This window comes from Eupeodes corollae, chromosome 2 (genome assembly GCF_945859685.1).
Source record: "Eupeodes corollae chromosome 2, idEupCoro1.1, whole genome shotgun sequence".
In the NCBI taxonomy this organism is placed as follows: Eukaryota; Metazoa; Arthropoda; class Insecta; order Diptera; family Syrphidae; genus Eupeodes; species Eupeodes corollae.
The window spans coordinates 71,619,104-71,638,899 of NC_079148.1; the positions used below are offsets into that span (position 1 = coordinate 71,619,104).

General features: G+C 36.8%; 1 protein-coding gene across 2 annotated transcripts in view; it reads left to right on the forward strand.

The window, feature by feature from the left end:
- The window catches only part of LOC129944319 (transmembrane protein 94), a 31,483-nt gene extending 12,041 nt beyond the window's left edge, over positions 1–19,442 (forward strand). The window contains exons 2-9 of one of the 2 annotated variants that reach the window (XM_056053668.1): positions 3,973–4,606; positions 4,671–5,367; positions 5,439–5,598; positions 16,310–16,406; positions 16,476–18,374; positions 18,556–18,679; positions 18,738–18,987; positions 19,058–19,442. In XM_056053668.1, the coding sequence (XP_055909643.1) occupies positions 3,973–4,606; positions 4,671–5,367; positions 5,439–5,598; positions 16,310–16,406; positions 16,476–18,374; positions 18,556–18,679; positions 18,738–18,987; positions 19,058–19,130 (3,934 nt within the window). In that variant the 3' untranslated portion in view covers positions 19,131–19,442. The remainder of the gene's footprint in view (positions 1–3,972; positions 4,607–4,670; positions 5,368–5,438; positions 5,599–16,309; positions 16,407–16,475; positions 18,375–18,555; positions 18,680–18,737; positions 18,988–19,057) is intronic. The other variant, XM_056053669.1, reaches the window with a different exon arrangement.
- Positions 19,443–19,796: the final 354 nt, after the last annotated feature.

Genomic DNA, 19,796 nt, shown 5'->3' on the forward strand with positions numbered 1-19,796 from the left:
CCTAAGTTTACTGCGTTGAAGCGTTGATGTATTATCCAGAAGGTAGGTACATTAGTAGAAAATCTGCAGAATCTAAAACGACACCAAACTAAGCACCAAAACCAACCCGGAACTGGACCTTTAAAATGGGTGTATCCCCGATTTCTCCATTAATGTATTTAAAAAAAACTTAATGTACATAAATGTCCCAGAATTTAAACCTCTTGCCACCTTCCTTAGTGCTCCTTCAACCTCTCATAGTACTTCCGGCACATCTAAAGAAACAATAAGAGTATCTTTTAAACTCACTCAAATCCCATCACCACCGTCGTCACTTTCTCGCTCTCCCCTATAATTCCCAATTTCGACCTAAGAACCAGAGCTTCATATCTTAAACCCCAATCTTCAGGAGGAATATCTCCCATTCGCACAGTCCTTTCAAATTAACAAAATTTAAACAACCCTTTTGATCTTCACCATCACGGACATCCACTTTAACCTAACCTAACATAACCTTTTGATCCTCTTTTACCACCAGTAGTCAAACTCAAAGCAGATTCTACTGAACGTCGTTATGCTCTCTCTAGACTTAAAGGCAAGAAGATTCATGAGAATGTTCGTATTTTCCTAGCATTTCTGCATGACAAGTCAGATTCTGTTTCCTACGAAGGGAAAACAAGAACAAGCGGTATAATTACAGTCCAAGCGAATATCTCATTTGTAACGCAACCGAAATGATCAGAACTGTTTTTTTAGATCCTAATCAAAACTCCTATCAAGTCAACAACTCCCTCTTATTATCTAGTTCAAAATGTAAGAGGTCTCCGGTCTAAAACCAACTCAAGTTTTAGTTTGGGGATGCATTCTTGAAGGTAGTACCCGAGCTCCGCAGGTTACTTACTTTGCTTCAGAACTCGAGATTCTTTTTAGGGAACTGAAACTGAGCTTGGAAGAAAACTTTTTCATCATGGCCGGTGATTTGAACGCAAAACATGAAGATTAGGGAAATTAACATAATAATCCATGAGGTAACCATCTTTTTAATTTGATGAACTTTCAGAGCGTTGAATATGGCGTCGACCTGCTGCCTACTGAAAAGCCATCGTATCCGAGAAGCAGCTCCTTTTTGGATCTTTTGCTGTACGACACCAGACTGACAGTTACAGACAAAGTGGGTAATCACCCTTGAACTGCTTACAGACAGTCGAGTACGACAGTGATCACTGCGGACTGGCTGCTATAATACAGATTCCGAACGAACGCGTGGAGTTGGAGGAATACGTTGCAACGCACTCTTACAATTACAGTAAGATGCGTTGGCCTCGTTTCACCAACGCTCTAGCGAGAGAGCTTTGTTCGAATGACAAAGCCCCACCAAACAACAGAAACCTGACAAATACAGAAATTGACCAACATTTACAACTGTGGACGAAACAATAAAACGAACGATGGAACGGAAAATTCCAAAGTACAAACTTTGGACCAAACGGGACCAAATGGACGCTTACAGAAACGCGACAATTGACGCACTGCGAAGGCACAAGAGTGGCACACATGACTTGAATGTTAGGACACTAAAGTCGCCATAAAAAAATGTCAATCTGTTGATTAAGAAGAACTACAGGTTATCAATTAACAATTACTGGGGCCGCAAGATCCGGTCAGTTAATTCGAGTGACCGTAGTATGTTCCCTAAAATCAACAAGATATTCAGAAAAAAGAACGGTCTGTGTCTGAAACTCCAAAGAACTGAAGAGAACAAGGACGTACTCAGGATAGAGCAAACAGATCCAAAAGAATCCATCTTTGACGATGACTTTTATATACGAGTACATAATTGAAGATCCGAAGGAAAAAGTGGAGGCGGTGGGTGAATGTTAGCATTCGCCCAACCACGACCTGGAAAACAGAGCCCTACTTAATAACTTTTACCTTCGAAATGATATGAAACATTGGCGATCTGAGAACCGCGGTTCATGCGGTTCGATGACGATTCCTTGGCAAGTGCCATAATCGCAGAGCAAACGGGAGCAAGTCCCTTGTTAGTGACGAAGGTTGAACTCATCTTCAATTCAATAAAAAATAAAAAGTCAGCAGGTGTCGATGGTATATCCAACGTTGTACTAAGACATTTACGGATGGAGGCGATTGACATTTACACCACACTCTTCAATAATGCACTTAATAAAGCATATTATCCATTGGAAAAGCGCTGTGGTTCATCCTCTCCCGAAAAAGGGAAAGGACAACTCCAACCCGTCAAATCTTCGGTCGATAAGTCTTCTTCCGAGTATCAGCAAAGTTTTCGATAAGATCATCAATAGGGCTCTGACTAAGTGGGCTGCGGACAACATAATTCCAGATAAACAGTTCGGGTTCAAGGCAGGTTCATGCTGCGTCTAAACTCGTTTCTGATATCCAAGGGAATAAATCAAAACAACAATGCACAGGTGCTGTTCTGGTTGATTTGGGAAAGTCCTTTGACACCGTATGGTTTGAGGGTATTTACCTAAAACTGAGCAGGCTTGACATAAGAAAGCCATTGTTGTATATACTTTATGATGTGCTTAACGGTAGAAAGTTTGTTGTCAAGAGTGGCAATGTAACTTCTTCAATGTTGTTCAATGTTGCCCCTTCATAGATGGAGAAGTTTCGAGTGTTCGAGCGGCAGTGTTTACGACGCTGTACCGGCTTATATCGAACAACGGAATCATCTTTCGTGCATTACTTTTGCAACAAGGTCCTATCAACAAGCTCGAATCAACAGAATTGACAATTTCGTGATAAAACTCGTTCGAGGTCACATTGCAGAGCTATGTCTTCAAACAACAATTTAATTTTTGGGCGTTCTTGAGCGGCTTCATTCCACCTGAGGCATTCCTCTTACAGGATAGATTGGCAGTTCCGTTAATCTACCACGTCAGACGCCGAACCGCGGATAGGCGACTCCTGTACAATCGGGACGTCATGGCACAAGGCGGAGGAGAGCTCCTTCGGTTCAGTAAGGCTGTGTCCGAACGGGACCGAAATGATAGGGTGAAGCAAGAGAACTTGTTTTGGTGGCTTCAATCGGCACATGATAGTGGCTAGTCGGGATTAGGTTTTAAGCCTTGGCCAGAGGTCTGGGGTTCGATCCCTGCCAATGTCATCTAAAGTTTTTTTCACGGGTACTGCCTCTTGCGAGAAATTGACAAATTCTCCAACGGCAATTCTTGTCATGAAAAGTGCTTTCTCAAATTGGCCGTTCGGATTCGACTTAAAACTCAAGGTCCCTTCCATCCCTGACAATAGTACTCGCATACAGGAATAGTTGAGAGTTTTAAGTCGCTAGAAGTCTCAACGGACTGTTGCGCTACGCAATTTATTTTGTATGCATCCTTGAACCATCGTGATGTTTTTGAGAGGCAAACAAGAGACGTCACATAGGTCGTCGCAAAAGTGCATTTTCAGAAATTTTGTTTTCCTCCCCATTCCTTTTTTCATACGAACGCAATCAGATAAGCCGATACCCAATGAGTTGTTACCTTTTAGGACTTATAGGGAAGCCTCCTTCGTTCCAGTAGATAATTTCTTCTTTTTTTTTGTCGTTGAACATTTTCCCAACAAGTTTTAAAGGGTAATTGTCGGACATATTTTCCAGTACTATGCATATGAATGAAAGCTGTGCCCCGGAGCCCAATAAAAGGTTTCCGTCTTCAAGTAGCTCAGTGAATGTTAGTCCTTAATTCGATAAGGAATTGACATGCGCGACGATAAATATCGACATATTTGCTCTTAATTTAGAAAAACCAATATGAATTTAAAAAAGCCTAAAATACTAATACAAATTTTGTTAAGAAAAAAAACAACAATTTTGTATTTTTAAGTCCAGTGCATTGTTAAAGAAACACCAGACCTTCCAAACAGAAGGTTTAATAGTTGATATAATATTTTATTGCAAAACATTTCGTTTTTGTCTTCCCTACTTCAACCAAATATACATTTTTTTTTCAGCTTATTTCGGAAAATCCGGTCGGCATTCGTTAAGCGCTACGACAGCCCTTTGGGATGGTTCGCCATAGTCACCTCAATTATCACAACCATCGGTCTATTTGTAGCTGAAGTCTATGTAGCTGGTATATTGCTAGCTCTTATTTTGACATTTGATCTCTTCCTTGTTGTGAGAGAAAATAACTTGCGACGAACTGAAATCTTTCGAAAAACAAGAAAAGTTCTCTACGAAATCAAATTGGCCGAAGAGGAACTGTGTGCCGAATGGGAACCAAAGAACTATCCACATGTCTGTTGTCCTATTTCGCCTTGTGTTTCTCTACAATGGACATATCGGGATGGTGTGATTGTCAATCTTCCATGGGCATTGCTGGTTAAAGGTGATCATATTGTATTACGGCCGGGGCACACAGCACCTGGACCATGTTGTGAGTTAGATGGTAAAAAAACATTTAAGACCAATGACGTCTATGGAGTAGCACAGTTTCAAGAGCCCCCTCTAAAGCCAGTAGCTAAAACACCTTTGCCCGATTTAATATGCTGCCTTGAGAACACTCCATTTTTGGACAATCTTAAAATCATTCTAGAAGAATCATTGAAACGTCCACCAACTATTTACAATCAACAACGATATTTGGTAAGAAATTTATATGCACACGGATAACATGGATAAGTCAAAATCAAATTTATTTATCTTTCAGCTTGCCACCAAGTACATCCAACAATGGGGCTTTATACTCAGTGCTGCCGTCACATTCTTAGCAGGTATTCTGAGGTTTTACGATTTGGGATTAGGAGAGAACCCCAACCATAATTGGAAAAATTTCTTCGTTGAATCACCTGTAGCTGCACTCATACCGCTTCTTCCATTGTTCTTTCCCATAATGTGGATCGCAATGAATTTATGGGGTGTAGCGCGTTTACAAGCATTCCTTCGAACACCACAACTGCTTATAGCCAAAGACTCTGAAAAATCCTACGAAGGTGATCTCGACACACCCACATATGACTACGAAAATATATCCCTGCTGCGATCTAACGTCTTCCGTATTTGGTTGCAATTATGGAATGGAGAAAGTGAACTTCTACCCCGAAGTGCGAATGTTGTGCAAGTGCTCGGATCAATTACAGCTCTGTGCTGTGTCGACAAGAAGGGAATTCTATCGTGGCCAAATCCCACAGCCGAAAAAGTATTCTTCCTCCATGACACTGAAGATGATCCTACAGATGTTGAGCAGTCAAGTGTTGAATCAGATAGTATTCATAACAATCCCGAAAATAAAAACGGTGGAATTGTGGCAGAGGTGTTGGACCTAACACACGATCAACATTGCCCATTTCGATTAGAATTTGACGACCATGAATGGAAAGCACATATTAAATCATTAAAACCTTTAGGTGAACTATCAATTTTGTTAGGCTTTTCTTCTTACAATTTGTAAGGTATATTTTTGTTTTTTTCTATTTAGGCTTAGCAATTCTCTTAAATACATGCAGTCCACCAACACATGCACACTATGGACAGTTTTGTGGACATGTTACTGCCGTTGCTATGTTGGATAAAGATCTTGTCCCTGTCACAAATCGGTATGCGATCGTTGAGTCCAGTTTGAATTCCCTTTTGCATGGGTACGTAGTTTCATTTCCATTTGCTAATCATCCATTTAATTTTGTTTTATTATTAATTTAAAAAAAAACTTTTAGTTTTTATAATTGGACTTAATTCATATTTTTAATTATAAAATCAATATTATACCCTATCCAGGCATGTTCGAGGACCCTTAGGATTTTTGTTTTTATATTTATTTAAAATTTTTAAGGTAATGTAAAATTATTTCAAAAATAAATAAATGAAATAGTCGAGTTAAACCTAAAATATTGATTAATTAGATAAAGAAGAACAATTTTCCGAGCACTTTATTATCCTTCCGAAAGCTATTCCCAGTTTACAGAATAATTATTTCGATGTTTCAACTTTTGATCCAAAAGTTATTTATTATTTACTGAGCGTCTTTCCTTTTTTGAGACTTTTTTTTTAGTGTATTGTATTGTTTTTTACAGTGTATCTGTTCGAATGTTTTCATCCAAAATGACTTCAGATAAAAAAGTAATAACAAAGTGCAATTTAAGTAAGTTCATGGTTGATATATTTTATAGTTTTATAGTTGGTACAAATAATTTTTCTTGCAAAATGCAAATAAGAGCAAAATCTACCGCAATACTGGGTAAATTTCGTATTCGTACTTACTTATCGGGCTCACAATCCATGAAGGGTCTCTATTTGAGATACTGCAGTCTTCCATTGTGAACGATCCCTCGCCCTGGCATCCGCAGTCACTTGGTCCTTGTACCGTAGGTTCGGTCTTCCTTGTCGTCTTGAACCTGGGGGCTTGCTGAGAAGACTTTCTTGGCTGGAGCGTTGTCGTCCTTTCCCTCGATGTGGCAGAGCCAATGTAGTCGTCTTTTCTTGGCCTTCTGGACTACATTCACATCTTGGTACAGCTCATACAGTTCTCGGTTGTATCTTCTTCTCCATTCGCCACCGTCACATACGGGACCAAAAATCCGTCGAAGAATTCAATTCCCCTTTTTAACTTATCGTCCAGCACTCGGCGCCGTAGAGTAGGACTGGTAAAATCAAAGTTTTGTATAGCAGACACTTTGTCTTTCGAGTGAGGAGTTTTGAACCCAGTTGTTTGGCCAAATCGAAGCAGGGTAATTCTTCTTTGGATCTCCACTAAGGTGTCGTTCGTGGGATTGATGTTTGTTCTTAGGTAGGTGAACTCCTTAACTACCTCGAAATTGCTGCTACCAACAGTGACGTGAACAGATGTTGCTCTGTTTGTTGATAACATGTACTTTGTTTTGTCCTCATTTACATCAAGACCAACTAGTTTCGCCCTCTCTCTTGGATCGACCGATTATGTCTATGTCCAGTGCGCACGTTCAGGACGTTGGATGGGTGCCTTGCACCGATTAGCACATGGTCTATTTAGTTGGTGGTTCGACCATCCGGAGATCGCCAGGTTGCTGTGTAGATCTTCCGTCTTGGAAACCTAGTGCTACTTATCACCGTATTACGAGCTGCAGCAAATCGAATAGTCGGAAGCCGTTATCTGTTGTTTCTTCGTGGAGACTGAAGTCTCCGAATACGATTTTGACGTCGATTTTAGGTCGTAGAAATCCTCCTTGCTAGACTCCTCAGCATCATCGGTAGGGGCGTGTGCACATATTATACTGATGTTCCGTAATGTGGCTTTGATGCGGATCACAGCCAGCCGATCATTTATTGGTTTGAAATCCATGACTTTGGATCTAATCCCATTTCCCACGACGAATCCGCATCCAAATATATGCAATCTTTGATGACAGCTATAATAAATGTCGCAATTCTTTCTCTTCATTGTCCCTGATCCTGTCCATCATATTTCCTGGATAGCAGTAATATCTGCCTTATACTGCGAGAGGACAGATTCACGTTTCTGAGTTGCACCTGGAGTGTAACTCTCAATGCGTAGTCCGTTGTCGGTCCCGGTCTGATTACCATAAGAGGGGGTTCATTATCCGAGGCTGGTATCTCTATCATAACTTTCAAGTTTTTCACTGTGGAGGGGTTATTAGCCCCTCGCACTAACCTCCAAATTTGTTGGGCCGTTGATAAGGTGCTTTTTTCCCGATTTTGCACCCGCGCCTACAAGTTTCGCAAGTTATGTTGAAAGATATAACCAGTATCCGGTGGTTACCACGAGTAAAGTAAACGCTTGGTATGTAGGAAAAGTTGCATTATAAGCCCCCAGATCCTACAACACCCCACCACCAATTTTCGTATTCGTACCCTGTTTTAATCAGTTAAAAAGTTTGGCTTTAATATTTTGTGACATAACCTTTGGAAGCATTCTTTGGTGAATTCAAGCCGTATTCTTTGGCGAATTCAAGCCGTTTAAGTCTGTTGACATGACAAATAAATAGTTTTTTGCGGTATACTCTTTCGTTGAAACCATGTTAACGTATACAATTCCGCAACGTTTCAGTACAAAATTGTTTTCCAGGGGTTGGCTCAATTAAGTAAAGATGTAATCTGTTTATAAGATTTATCTTCTTGGTGGTATCTTACGATGAGTTCTCGAAGTTCTTTAGAGGTTTCACTTTACCAACTAAGAAAATTTGATAAAATATATCAACCATGAATACACACTTAACCTACATGTGACAATAATGTCCTACATCAAGCCATTAAGGATCTTAAGAACATTCAAAGTTTTAATAGAAGGGGTACGAATATGAAATTGATACACTGTAACTTTATTTTTGTATTTCCAAAATTATTATTGAAACACAAATGATTTCATTAGGAATTTAAAACTTACTAAAAAATCTAACACCAACGAAACTGAAAAAAATTATATTGAAGAACTTGTAATGGCTGAATCACAAACACGCTTCAGCTTTGGCTTCGTCTGCGTTACGGTGATCCTGCTTCGAGGTTGCTTTGAATGACATTTCTATTATTCCATCCCTCCAAGAGCAAATATTTTGTTTGTTGACATTTTTTACAGCTGTTGAGCTGTCAGACAAAGCAAATGTTCAGATAATTGAACTAGAGCTTCCGTTTGGAGTCACATTACGTTACATTACATTCTTTTCCTTACAATTGTCAAACGAAACGTGAGGTCCAAGCTCCATTGTGATAGCATGCATTGAATTCCTATGGCTGAACTCATAATGGCTGAAACACATACACGCTTCAGCTTCGGCTTCGTCTGCGTTACGTTAGGCCTGCTTTGAGGTTGCTTTGAATGACATTTCTATTATTTCATTCCTCCAAAGAGCAAATATTTTGTTTGTTGACATTTTTTTACAGCTAATGAGCTGTCAGACAAAGCAAATGTTCAAATAATTGAACTAGAGCTTCCGTTTGGAGTCACATTACGTTACATTACGTTCCTTTCCTTACCATTGTCAAACGAAACGTGAGGTCGAAGCTTCATTGTGATAGCATGCATTGAATTCCTATGGCTAAACTCGTAAACGTAAGGCGAAGCTGAAGCGTGTTTGTGATTCAGCCATTATGGCGGAATGAAGCCGATGCTGAAGCGTGTTTGTGATTATATAATTTATTTAGTACCAATTATAGGATTTTGGTACTCTAAATGTCTAAAAATTATAAAAGGAGTATATCTCCAAAAACACTATATAAAGATATAAATCCTCGGTAGACATCTTGGTTTGCCTACAAGCTAAACCGGAAATCAGCCTAATAAACTTTTTCATAGTGTGCGTGTAATTTCTCCTAAAATTTCCCCAAAAAACTCAGTATGCGTGAAAACACGTCAATTTTTCTCGTTGAATTCGTCCACATTAAAAATACAACAATGTAAACAAATGGGTTTTGGAGGGTGATACGTACGAAGGATTTATATCTTTACTAGAGTGTTTTTTTATATCTCTTTCAATATTAAGTGATATCTGAAGCGATTTTGAGAAATATTCAAGTAATTCTCCAATGAGCGCAACTAGGTTAGGTCAGGTTTAAGTTACTGTCCGTGATGTAATAGGATATACTTAGGCGAGATTAATGGCCCATTGTGATAGCACATGGATCTTAAAGCTTTTTTCTAAGCTCAATGAAACCAGTTTGAGTCCCTTACGAAATGCGAAAGGCTGATTATTTTAATATGATTGAAATCATTTAGATCATTATAGAAGAAGAGCTAGAGCAGGGCATGTACAGAGGAGGTGAAAAACTGTTTGCTAAGTGTAAAATTCGATTCGAACATGTTTGCCTCATATACATTTTTGAAGTGATCGGAACAACGGAATCGGCAGACAAAAATCTTCAGCAAGTTATTTTTATGTCACATCCAGAAGAAACCAACTTAAAATACCTTAAGACCAGTTTATAGATAAGCCTGGAACTAAATAAATTTAATTTGTTAGGAGCGAATTCACTGGGTTATATTGTATCTCAAAACAATTTCTCTACGTTATCTCTCAAAAATGTAATTTAATTTCTCCGATGTAAAGAAGAAAACAAATAAACGAGTTTACAACAACAAAGTAGGAAAAAATTCACCTAATGATCGTAGCAAATGTGAAACTAACTAACAGATCAAGATTCAGTGGCATATAAGCAATAAGATCGTGTAAAAATTTAGTTGATATTCGTCAAGCTCTAGTCCATAAAATTCAGACTAACGATTGTAGGACATGGAAAAATAATTTTTCATGAATATGAAAACATACATACGTCTTCCACTTAAAGGTAAAACTTTCACTAGATATGAAATAAAACAGTTCCAAAGCTTTCTCTTCATTTTTGATTCTTAAATAACATTAATATCTCTTCCTTCATTGCAAAATCAGTTTTCATTCATATGCCATTATATCAAAAGTTCAAATATTTATTGTGAGTACTTCATATCAGCTTATAAATAGTTTTTGACAAACAACAAATTTTGCACACATCACGTTGTTCTACACAAATTTACCCAATCCAGTTTTGTTCAAGTTAAATTTTTGTATTTTTGCATTTATGTAATTTATTAAAATTTTAATAAATTAATTTCAGTTTCAGGGATTTCAGGTTTGGTATCGAAAGTTCTTTATTTAGAAAACTTTTTACCCTGAGTTTCACAGTTTTTTTGCATTTGAAATCAAATAAAAAAAGAACTATTTTATAAGAACTTCAGAGCTTTGATCAAAAAATTAAATTAAATAAAGATATAAAACTTTAAAAAGCTAAAATACCTTTTCACATAATAATTAATATTTTTGTTCTTAAGACGAGTCTACCGAATAAAAACCAACAAGAAACGTATCGATTCACTTAGTTTGGTTTTGGAAATGGTTTCATAAATGACCTGAGGACACATTTGTAACAATTAGAAAAATTGGATCCATTTATAACTTTGAATAATTTCCAGAAGTCTTTTAATTTTTTTACCTAATTTAAAGATAAAGCTTGAAAAAAGCCATGTTCAATACAAGTTGCGAAGAGATTCTATTGGGGATGTCTGAACTCGGACTCCTGAAAAAATATTCCAGCTATACAACTGTTTGTAGAAGTAACTTTGAGGTAGTCAAGGAGTTCACCTACCTAGAAAAAATTAACAATAATAAGCCCGGCTCCGAAACAACTGACGACTTGGAGAAAAACTTAGGCAGGTCATGATAGGAGACCCGACTAGTCTTGTCTCGTTCTCGTCAAAATAAAAACATTTTTCGGTATCAGTCTCGGTCTCGGTCTCTTATAACTAAGTCTCAACTCGGTCTCCACTTGGAAGCATCAAAAGTAGTATCGTCTCATCTAGTCTCGTTTCCACGAGATTAGACTGAAATTAGTCTCATCTCGTTGACAGCATAATTATTTGTAAGGGCAGTTTGCATTAACGTACCATCTTCTTAGTTTATCGGTTTTACAGTTTCGTAGTGCTTTTAAAAGTGCGGATGATTTCTTCCGGGAATTCAAACATTCTTTATTAAACCACTGAATAGAAGGAGAATTTTACACAAAAGTCGATATTTCTGAGTTTTTGGTTACTTGTTCATGATGTTGGCCTTAATAAAATCGAAGTTTCCGAGCTTCAGCGAAGAACGCATTCTGTCTAAAAATTCAGAGGTTTTAAGCTTATTAGTATTTTTTACCTTAAAAAAAGATTTTTTTTTAATTTTTTTAATAACTTACAAATAAAGGCAAAAAAACAGTATACCTAAACCAAATACAATTAAATTGAATTGAAAAAAAAATAGAGACGGGGTTGGGCTCAAAATGAAGAAAATTCAGTTAGCTTTAAATCGTGAAGTATATTTATTTAGGTTAAAATCAGCAATACCTGAAAAAAAAACTAAAGTTAATTAACTAACGAGGCCGAAAACCTGGATTATTTATAAGACCAACACCTACAAAATAAAATGCACTACTGGGTCGTACGAACTTTTTAATGTATTCAAAAAGTCTGATTAAAAACATTTCCTGTATTTTAACACTTAAAAGTGTACGTGCAAAAACGTTTGATCTCAAAAATGTAAACGCCATTTAAATGTAAGTAATGCTTGTTTTTCATTCTGTGCTTTTGTATGTCAATTCATTTTTCTGAAAATGAATCCCTCCCGCTTAACAGAGGGGCTAAAGACCCCATCCCATACCACTTTTTTCTTCTTTTGAGCCAATTTTCCCAACACAGACTTATAGTATGCCTTATGGTAGTTGCCAATTTTTGTTGTTAGGTAGGTTGAAATGGCAGTCACAAGCAGCTTTTACAGCTCGACCTACATATATAAAGAAAAATATAAAAACATAATATTGTCGCATTTAGAAAACAAATCAGGTCTTTGATTTTCATCTCGGAAAGTTCATTAAGATCTTTAACGACTGCCCTTCCGAAGCTTAACATTCTAGAACCGGTCAGTGCAGAAAATTTACAGAGAAAGTGAATCACAATATCCCTTTCACGTTGGTCTCTGAAGCTCTGCAGGCAGTGAGTATTGAGAGGGATACCCAGCTTTGCTGCATGCTCTCCTATCGGCCAATGTCCGGTACATATTGCAGTTGCCATAGGTATATTATGAATGGGTCTGCATAAAAGTTCAATAGAAGGGTTTATGTTATAGGTATGTCAGATTTTCCTCAATTTGGTACAGTCCGTCAGAAAAATTGAGAACATTTGGCCCTTCATAGCTCCAAGAGGAATATTTACCCTTTTCCCGTAGGTGAGCTATGTAAGGCCGATCCTTTCCGGGCCGTTCTTTTCCATCAATACCACTTTTACCTGGAACCCAAGTATGTGTGACATGGAGGTTATTTTAGATTAACTTTTCAATTTTTTGTAAAATAAAAAAAACGTATTTAAGCTAATTTTTGAATAACTTTACCCTGAAACCGTTACGCCTACAGACACAACTTTAGAATCAAATTGTAATTTGTTTTCCTTAATATCGTAGATGATTGTATTCTTCTTCAGAGTAAAAAATTAATGGGCGCATTCACAAAGCTAGTTACTACGTAGTAAAAATTCAACTAACTTTGTGAATACAAAACTGCACTATGATGACAAATACAATTATATAAAATAAGAAACATTTGTGTTTTCAGAACTTTAAATAGTTTTTTTTATCGTTTTAAATTCAATAAAACCAAATAGAAGATAAAATATAATTAATTTATATTTGTATTTAAATACAGAAAGATTCATTTCATTTTGAATTCTTGTGTCCTAATCGAGCAGCTGATTGCGAAACGTCAAAACTAGTGTGCACGTATTTTGTAGCCGAAATTTTTACACTACGTCGGAGTTGAAATTTCAACTACTTTTGTAGTTAGATTTAGGCAATCAGAATCCCTTGACTACGTAGCCACTAGCTTTGTGAATCCGGCCAATAATGTGCTATTTTTATGATTTGACATCTTAAGTTCTTCGCTTGAGTCCATAAAAAAAAGTAGCTCATACGTTTTTTTTTTAAACTGTCTAGAGAAGATATACTTACAGGTTTAAAGTCTTTCGATATGGCCAAGCTTACGGCTTTCGGAACGACTTCATTGACTTCTCTTCCTTCAGCAAACAAGTTCTCTTTCTTCAGCAAACAGGTTGAGTTCCAAACTGCCATGAAAATATCAACTAAAACAATAGTGTCATTAAAGCTTTTTTCCATCAGACCCTAGAAACTTGTAGAAGATGTCAATCACCAGTTACACTTTCTGGTAATCTACTATATAATCAACTTTGGTCATTCTGGGCTCTTCAATCAGAGGTGTATTAGTAAAGCATCATAATATAGTGAAAATACGATTATAGATATTTCTTGAGTTTAAGAGCAGGGGTGGAATCGGCTAAGGTGATTTTTGATTGTCAGCTTTGTGATCATAAAAAGAGATCAAATTGCGTCTGTGTAAGCTGATCACCAAATTTTGTTTAGAATTTGGTATCACTTCAAAAGAAATTCACTGACGTTTGTTACAATTTCAGTGGTTGTATTCAAAAACCGATCTGAAGCTATCCGGACAAGTACGGTCACATACAGACAGGCCTATTATGTAATTATAAGTTTTGATGTACCAAGTAGCCACGATGATGTTCTGCCTGCACAATAGTCAGCATTTAACTTTTAATAAAGCTGTCGTGAGCACTCCCGCCATATTTTGCATTTGTTGCCAGAATTTTTCTTTTCTCGTTGGAGATCTAGATTGAAAATAAACATTCGATAAGGCAACACAAATTAGTGAATCAAAAAATTGACTTACTATCATAGCGTTTACACTATGTCTTCCTTTTCTATTGAACTACATATGCTCATTTTCCGAAGGGCGGAGAATCATAATATGACTGCCAACAATGCAGCTGATCACTAGGAAACAAATAATAAAATAAAAAACAAGTAATAAAATTAGTTTATTTTTACTAAGAAACAAAATCCTACCTCCAGGAATTTGATATTTTTCGTAGAAGGACATTTTTGTTTCTTCTGAATCCGATTGATTAAATTTGATTGTAAGTGGGTACAATTTCCTCTCCATTTGTTTTAAGGTCAAAGAAATAACCTCACAAACAGTACTTTTACCCATTGAAGCTGACCAGTCACCGCCAACTTGCCTTGGGTAGCCACCACCTCCAAGAAAATTTAAAGTCACGGCTAATCGAAGAATGGGGGAAATGTCTGTTGACCGCATTCCAGCTGACAAATCCAGAAGCGGTAGGATTTATGTAAAAATGTTTCCTTATTCAATCGAAAGTCTTTTAAGAATCTATTTAATTCAAAATATTAATTATAAATAAAAAAAACAAGTTATAATAAATAGGTTTTTATATGTGAACAAATATATAGCACATATGGGTCCTTACTTTGGACTTGACTTGGAAGATCAAGAATGTTTATTTCATTGCGGAGGTTAATCCTCTAGAGCCGGACATTTCTATTATAATTAATATTTTCTTTTTCAGAAGGTAAAATCAAAGGCACAAACACATTCATATTGTCTTGAAATTTCAGCAAATAAAAATAAAAATCAATTTCCAATCAAAGTGACAACTAAAGAGTTGTCACCAGAAAAAGTCACCAAATCGTGATTGTCACCGGTGACTATCATCTTACACAGACCGAATTTGTAGATTGTGACTGTCATCTATCACAAATCACCTTACCCGATTCCACCCCAGGAGTCGCTCCAGGTTCTATCCGGTCTTTTTAAGAAACCAGAACCAATCTGTCTTTTCTGATTCTATCAGCGTAATGAGTTGACTCAATACCACAAATTGCGCCAGACTGCTCATTTTGCATGAATACTTAGTTGTTTGTATTAATTTACTTACTTTGAATTATTCCCAATCAGCAAATTCATCTTGAGTCTTTCCTCGGGATACATTTGAGCACGCCATACGGAAATCAAAAGTTTTCACACTCAGTTTCCATGGCAGAGGTTAGTTTAGGAACTTAGAATTCAATTTGTGAGCATATCCGCGTAGGTTGTTGTGCACAGTCACCCAATGAATACATGTATTTTTTTGAGATCTTGAGAAATATTCAATTTTAAGTTTTAAGTTGAATTTTGTTAAATTCGTATAAAATCAAATTAAACATTAGCCCCTACAAGTTTATTTCAAATTAAAGCCTAGAATAACATAAATAATTGTCAATATCAATCAATAATCGAATGTTGCTGTACTTAGTCCGGAATCATAAGGAAACGAACTAAATATTTTGATCATAAGCTCTAAGTTAAAATATAACTTGATTTCAATCCTTTTCACTTGAAAAAATTCCTTTCCAACAGATATAATTATTAAATAAATACTTTTCGAAAACCCTAAAGTTTACAAAATCCTAACTATTTTAAAAATATTTGTTTTTTTTTTCAATTATTTATTACACTTTATGATTTATTGGTTAAGTATTGCGTTCAGATTTCGTATTTCGGACAAAAAAATTAAAATTAGTGTGCATGTAATTTTTATTTGTCAATGCTTTTGAAAATTAAACATTCAAAATCTACATAAAACCATATTTGTGTTAATCCATACTTTAAACAACATTTTCATACAACCATTTTTTGTATACGTTAATCCTTGTTAACACACCTTTATGCTTTGTGTTAAATTTCCACAAATTATTTAAGTTCTAATGTTTTGTTCTTTTTGTTGGACTGTGATCCTGTTCTCTCTGGATTTTCTCTTTGGTTTTATATCCTTAAAATAAGCATTCCAAAAAAAGCTTCCATACCACTATAGTTTTTGTTTTTGATTTCGAGTTCATAGTGATTGTTATTTGCTTTTCATATGTTTTCTCGTTTTATTGCAAAAATAAACTAAACAACTCACGATTTCTATTAATATTCTTATCCCTTGAACAGACGTTGCCTTTGTGAGTTGGCAAAACAAATCGGATTCACTGAACATGCCTGTGATCGTTTCTCTTTGGAAGGACAATTGGCAACCTATAGACATTTGGTAAGTAATGGATACAAAAGTCTCCTTATTTTGTTATTTTTTAAAAACATCAATTTTATTTCTATACAGCAACCAGATGTAGTGCGTCGTGATATACGCTTTGCTCGACAACTCCAACTTACTTCCAAAGTAAAGGTACCTTTTCCGCATTCATTATCGGTGGTAATGCGTGAAAATCCCGGAGGCTATTTATCGCTCTTCACACAAGGCACTGCCGATATAATTCTGGATTACTGTGATGATTTTTGGGATGGCAAGGACTTGCGAACACTTAGCCAACATGATCGGAAGCGAGCTCAGGACTTCTATCAGCGTAGTGCTCTGACAGCATACTGCACAGCGTTCGCCTATCGTCCCTTGCGTCATGGCATCATCGGAGCTCTGAGTGGTTCACAAAATGATAATATCGCTTACCTAGAACTGCCGCCAGAGTCGAAGTATCGGATGGCACATGTAGACAAGTCGCACTGTGATTTCGAAGGGCACACCAAATTAAGCCACTCGATCAGTACGGACTCGTTGCTATTCTCCGAAACTAAAGACGATCACGATATCAACGATGTGAACGGCTGTTTCGAGATGCAGTGCCATCAGGTTTTCATTGGTATGGTGACCATGCAGTATCAGGCGCAGACGGACATTGTGCAGTTGGTGGAGCAGCTGGAACGGGCGTGTATACGTTTTGTTCATTTTAGTAAAGAGAATGAGCTGCGATCGAGAGTGTTTTCCGAGAAGATGGGTCTAGAATCGGGTTGGAATTGTCACATATCATTATTAAGCGAAGATCCCAATCAATCGACTCCGCATTCACCCAAGAATTCTGGTAAATTTGAGTTCACCGTTAATTCAGTGAAAAAGAATACCGAGGAACGCCTATCTGGAGGTACCACCGAACTCAATCACCTTTTGCAGCCTTTGAATTTGGAATCTTCAAAAGCACTTAGTTCATCAGCACCCGGGGCTATTTCTAACCAGGACTATAATATGTTAAATTTGAATTCGGATCGTGGGTCCAATGAGTCGATTAACATGGATGTCTCTGGTGAAAATCAACGATCACAAGACTCTGCAATGGACGAACCTGGACGTTCGATGAGTATTTTGACTGATAGCACTGAACAGAGTGCTCCTATTCACTTTGACATGTCGAATCGAGCCAAACTGCCGCGAGGAATCGAAAATATTCGCCCCCATTTGGAACAAGTTGACAATGTTCCTCTACAAGTTTCTCTCTTTACTGATTGTTCGGCAGAGGCTACGCGTGAGATGCTAAGTATAATGCAGTCGTATGGAGAAATTGTCGTTTGTCTGGGTTCCAGTGCAAGCAATGCCAACGCCGAAATATTCCTCCAGGCCGATTGTAGTATTGCCGTGGAGCCTCTTTATCCACAAGTCTGTCAGTCAATAGACGCCTTCACTGAAACCAATATCCTAAATAACAAACTCAGACTGATGAAACTGAAGAACTTTTCAAGTAGCAACCTATCTAAGCAACAGCATTCTGCGTCCCTGGAGCTGTTAGAGGGCGCCGATGCACGTCCCATGCAGTCACAGGGACACACTGTGTCACCGATCTATATCAGTAGATTGCTCAACTCACTGCCATGTTCGATATCAGTGAGTCGAGACGATCCACTGTCGACGGTGGCTCTGATAGAATTGTCAAGAAGATTCTCATCTGGATTATGGAATTGTATACAATATTGGGCATGCTGTGCTGGAACCATATCAGTTATAAATATTCTAAGTGCCTGTCTATCGCTGCCAGCTATCCTGACACCGTTAACTGTTATTTATTTGATGTGTTTCCCAATACCGATGATATCAGTGTCGCTGGCGCACATAGATGCCGACTCGAAAACTATGAACCGCGCAACGGCCAAAAAACAAACAGAATACGATTCCAAGGTGTTTGGTTTTGTTCTCTGGTGCTATGGATGCAAGTTTATTACACCGGTTTTGATTATTGTAAGTACAGTGATGCAATAATTTTTATATTTTTCTCTTTAAATGTGTTTCGAGGCGAAGAAGCTTCAAAACCATTCGATTTTACTTAAAAATGTCTTCTAGTAAATATTTATTTTCTATCAAAAAGCTTTTGGTGATTTGAGGAGGGGATGATAATAGTTGTTAACAATAATATTTTTAGGTTCTCGGATTTTGTACATTTACTGCGCATCCTTACGAAATAGTGGACATTGACGAAGAGAAGAATCACATTCATTTAGAAATCGCTCGCATTTTCTCCCTTTTGGGAATAATTTTACACTTTGGTAAGTAAATCATCTAAATTCTTCGTTCTGCCTCATTGTACATCTTATGCGTCTTTAGTGATAATATCCGCCTCATTTGTACATCGTGATCACTCCATCTGGCGGAAGAACCCATTTAAAAATCGCATCTGGAGTCTTAGTATTTCATCAGTTATCATATTGCACGTACTGATTTGTGTCCTTCAATTGATTACAAGTGGTAATCTCATAGACGAGGTTTTAGCAGTATGGCCAGTTATTGTATTTACTTGTGGTGGTTGTTTACTTAGTTTTGCAGTGACAGAAATTTGCAAGTGGCAAGAAATTAAGTAAGTCTTTAAAAGTTTGATGATTTGTATAGAGTTTGTAACTATGTTTTTATTTTTCCTATTTTTATAGAGTCAACACGAGATATCAACGAAGAGCAAGATTAGATTTTGGAACAAAGCTTGGAATGAATTCACCTTTTTAGAATACAGAATAGAGCTTAACAAAAAAGACGTTACATTTTATGAATTCAATGTTTTTGTCTTAAACTATGACTACAAACTTTTCGTGCAAATTGTATTTAAAATGTCTACAAAAATACAAGAGACAAAGTGTTGTTTTGATTGTTTTTATTTATCTAACTCGATTGTATTAATTGTATTTCACTATTAAGCTATTTTTATATAATTTTGTAAAAAACCAACAAAAAAAGAAAACAGTTTAATTTATTTAAATCTTTATTTTTTTAGTAGTATTAAAGAAAGCCAAAAAAAGTAACAGTGAAATGCTAAACTAATATTTATATGTGTTTGTGTATTATTTGAATTGTCAATAAATATGTTGATGATTTTAATTTCGTAAGAATTTCAACAATTACGTTTATTGTTTTATGTTGCTGTTATTAAATTTCAAGACTTTTTGTTTCCATTATAAGGCAGTTTCCTTAAGGGAATAGTTTTTCGCAAATGGCTTTGAAATTTTGATACTTTAATTGCTTTACCAGGTTAGGTTAGCTTAAAATAGCTGCCTGCGATGGAGTAAGACACACTTAGTCCTATTTAATGGCCCATTGTGTATACCACGTGAATCTTGAGGTTTTCTTCTAAGCTCAATAATACCAGTTGGAGTTCCTTACGAACCGTGAGAGACT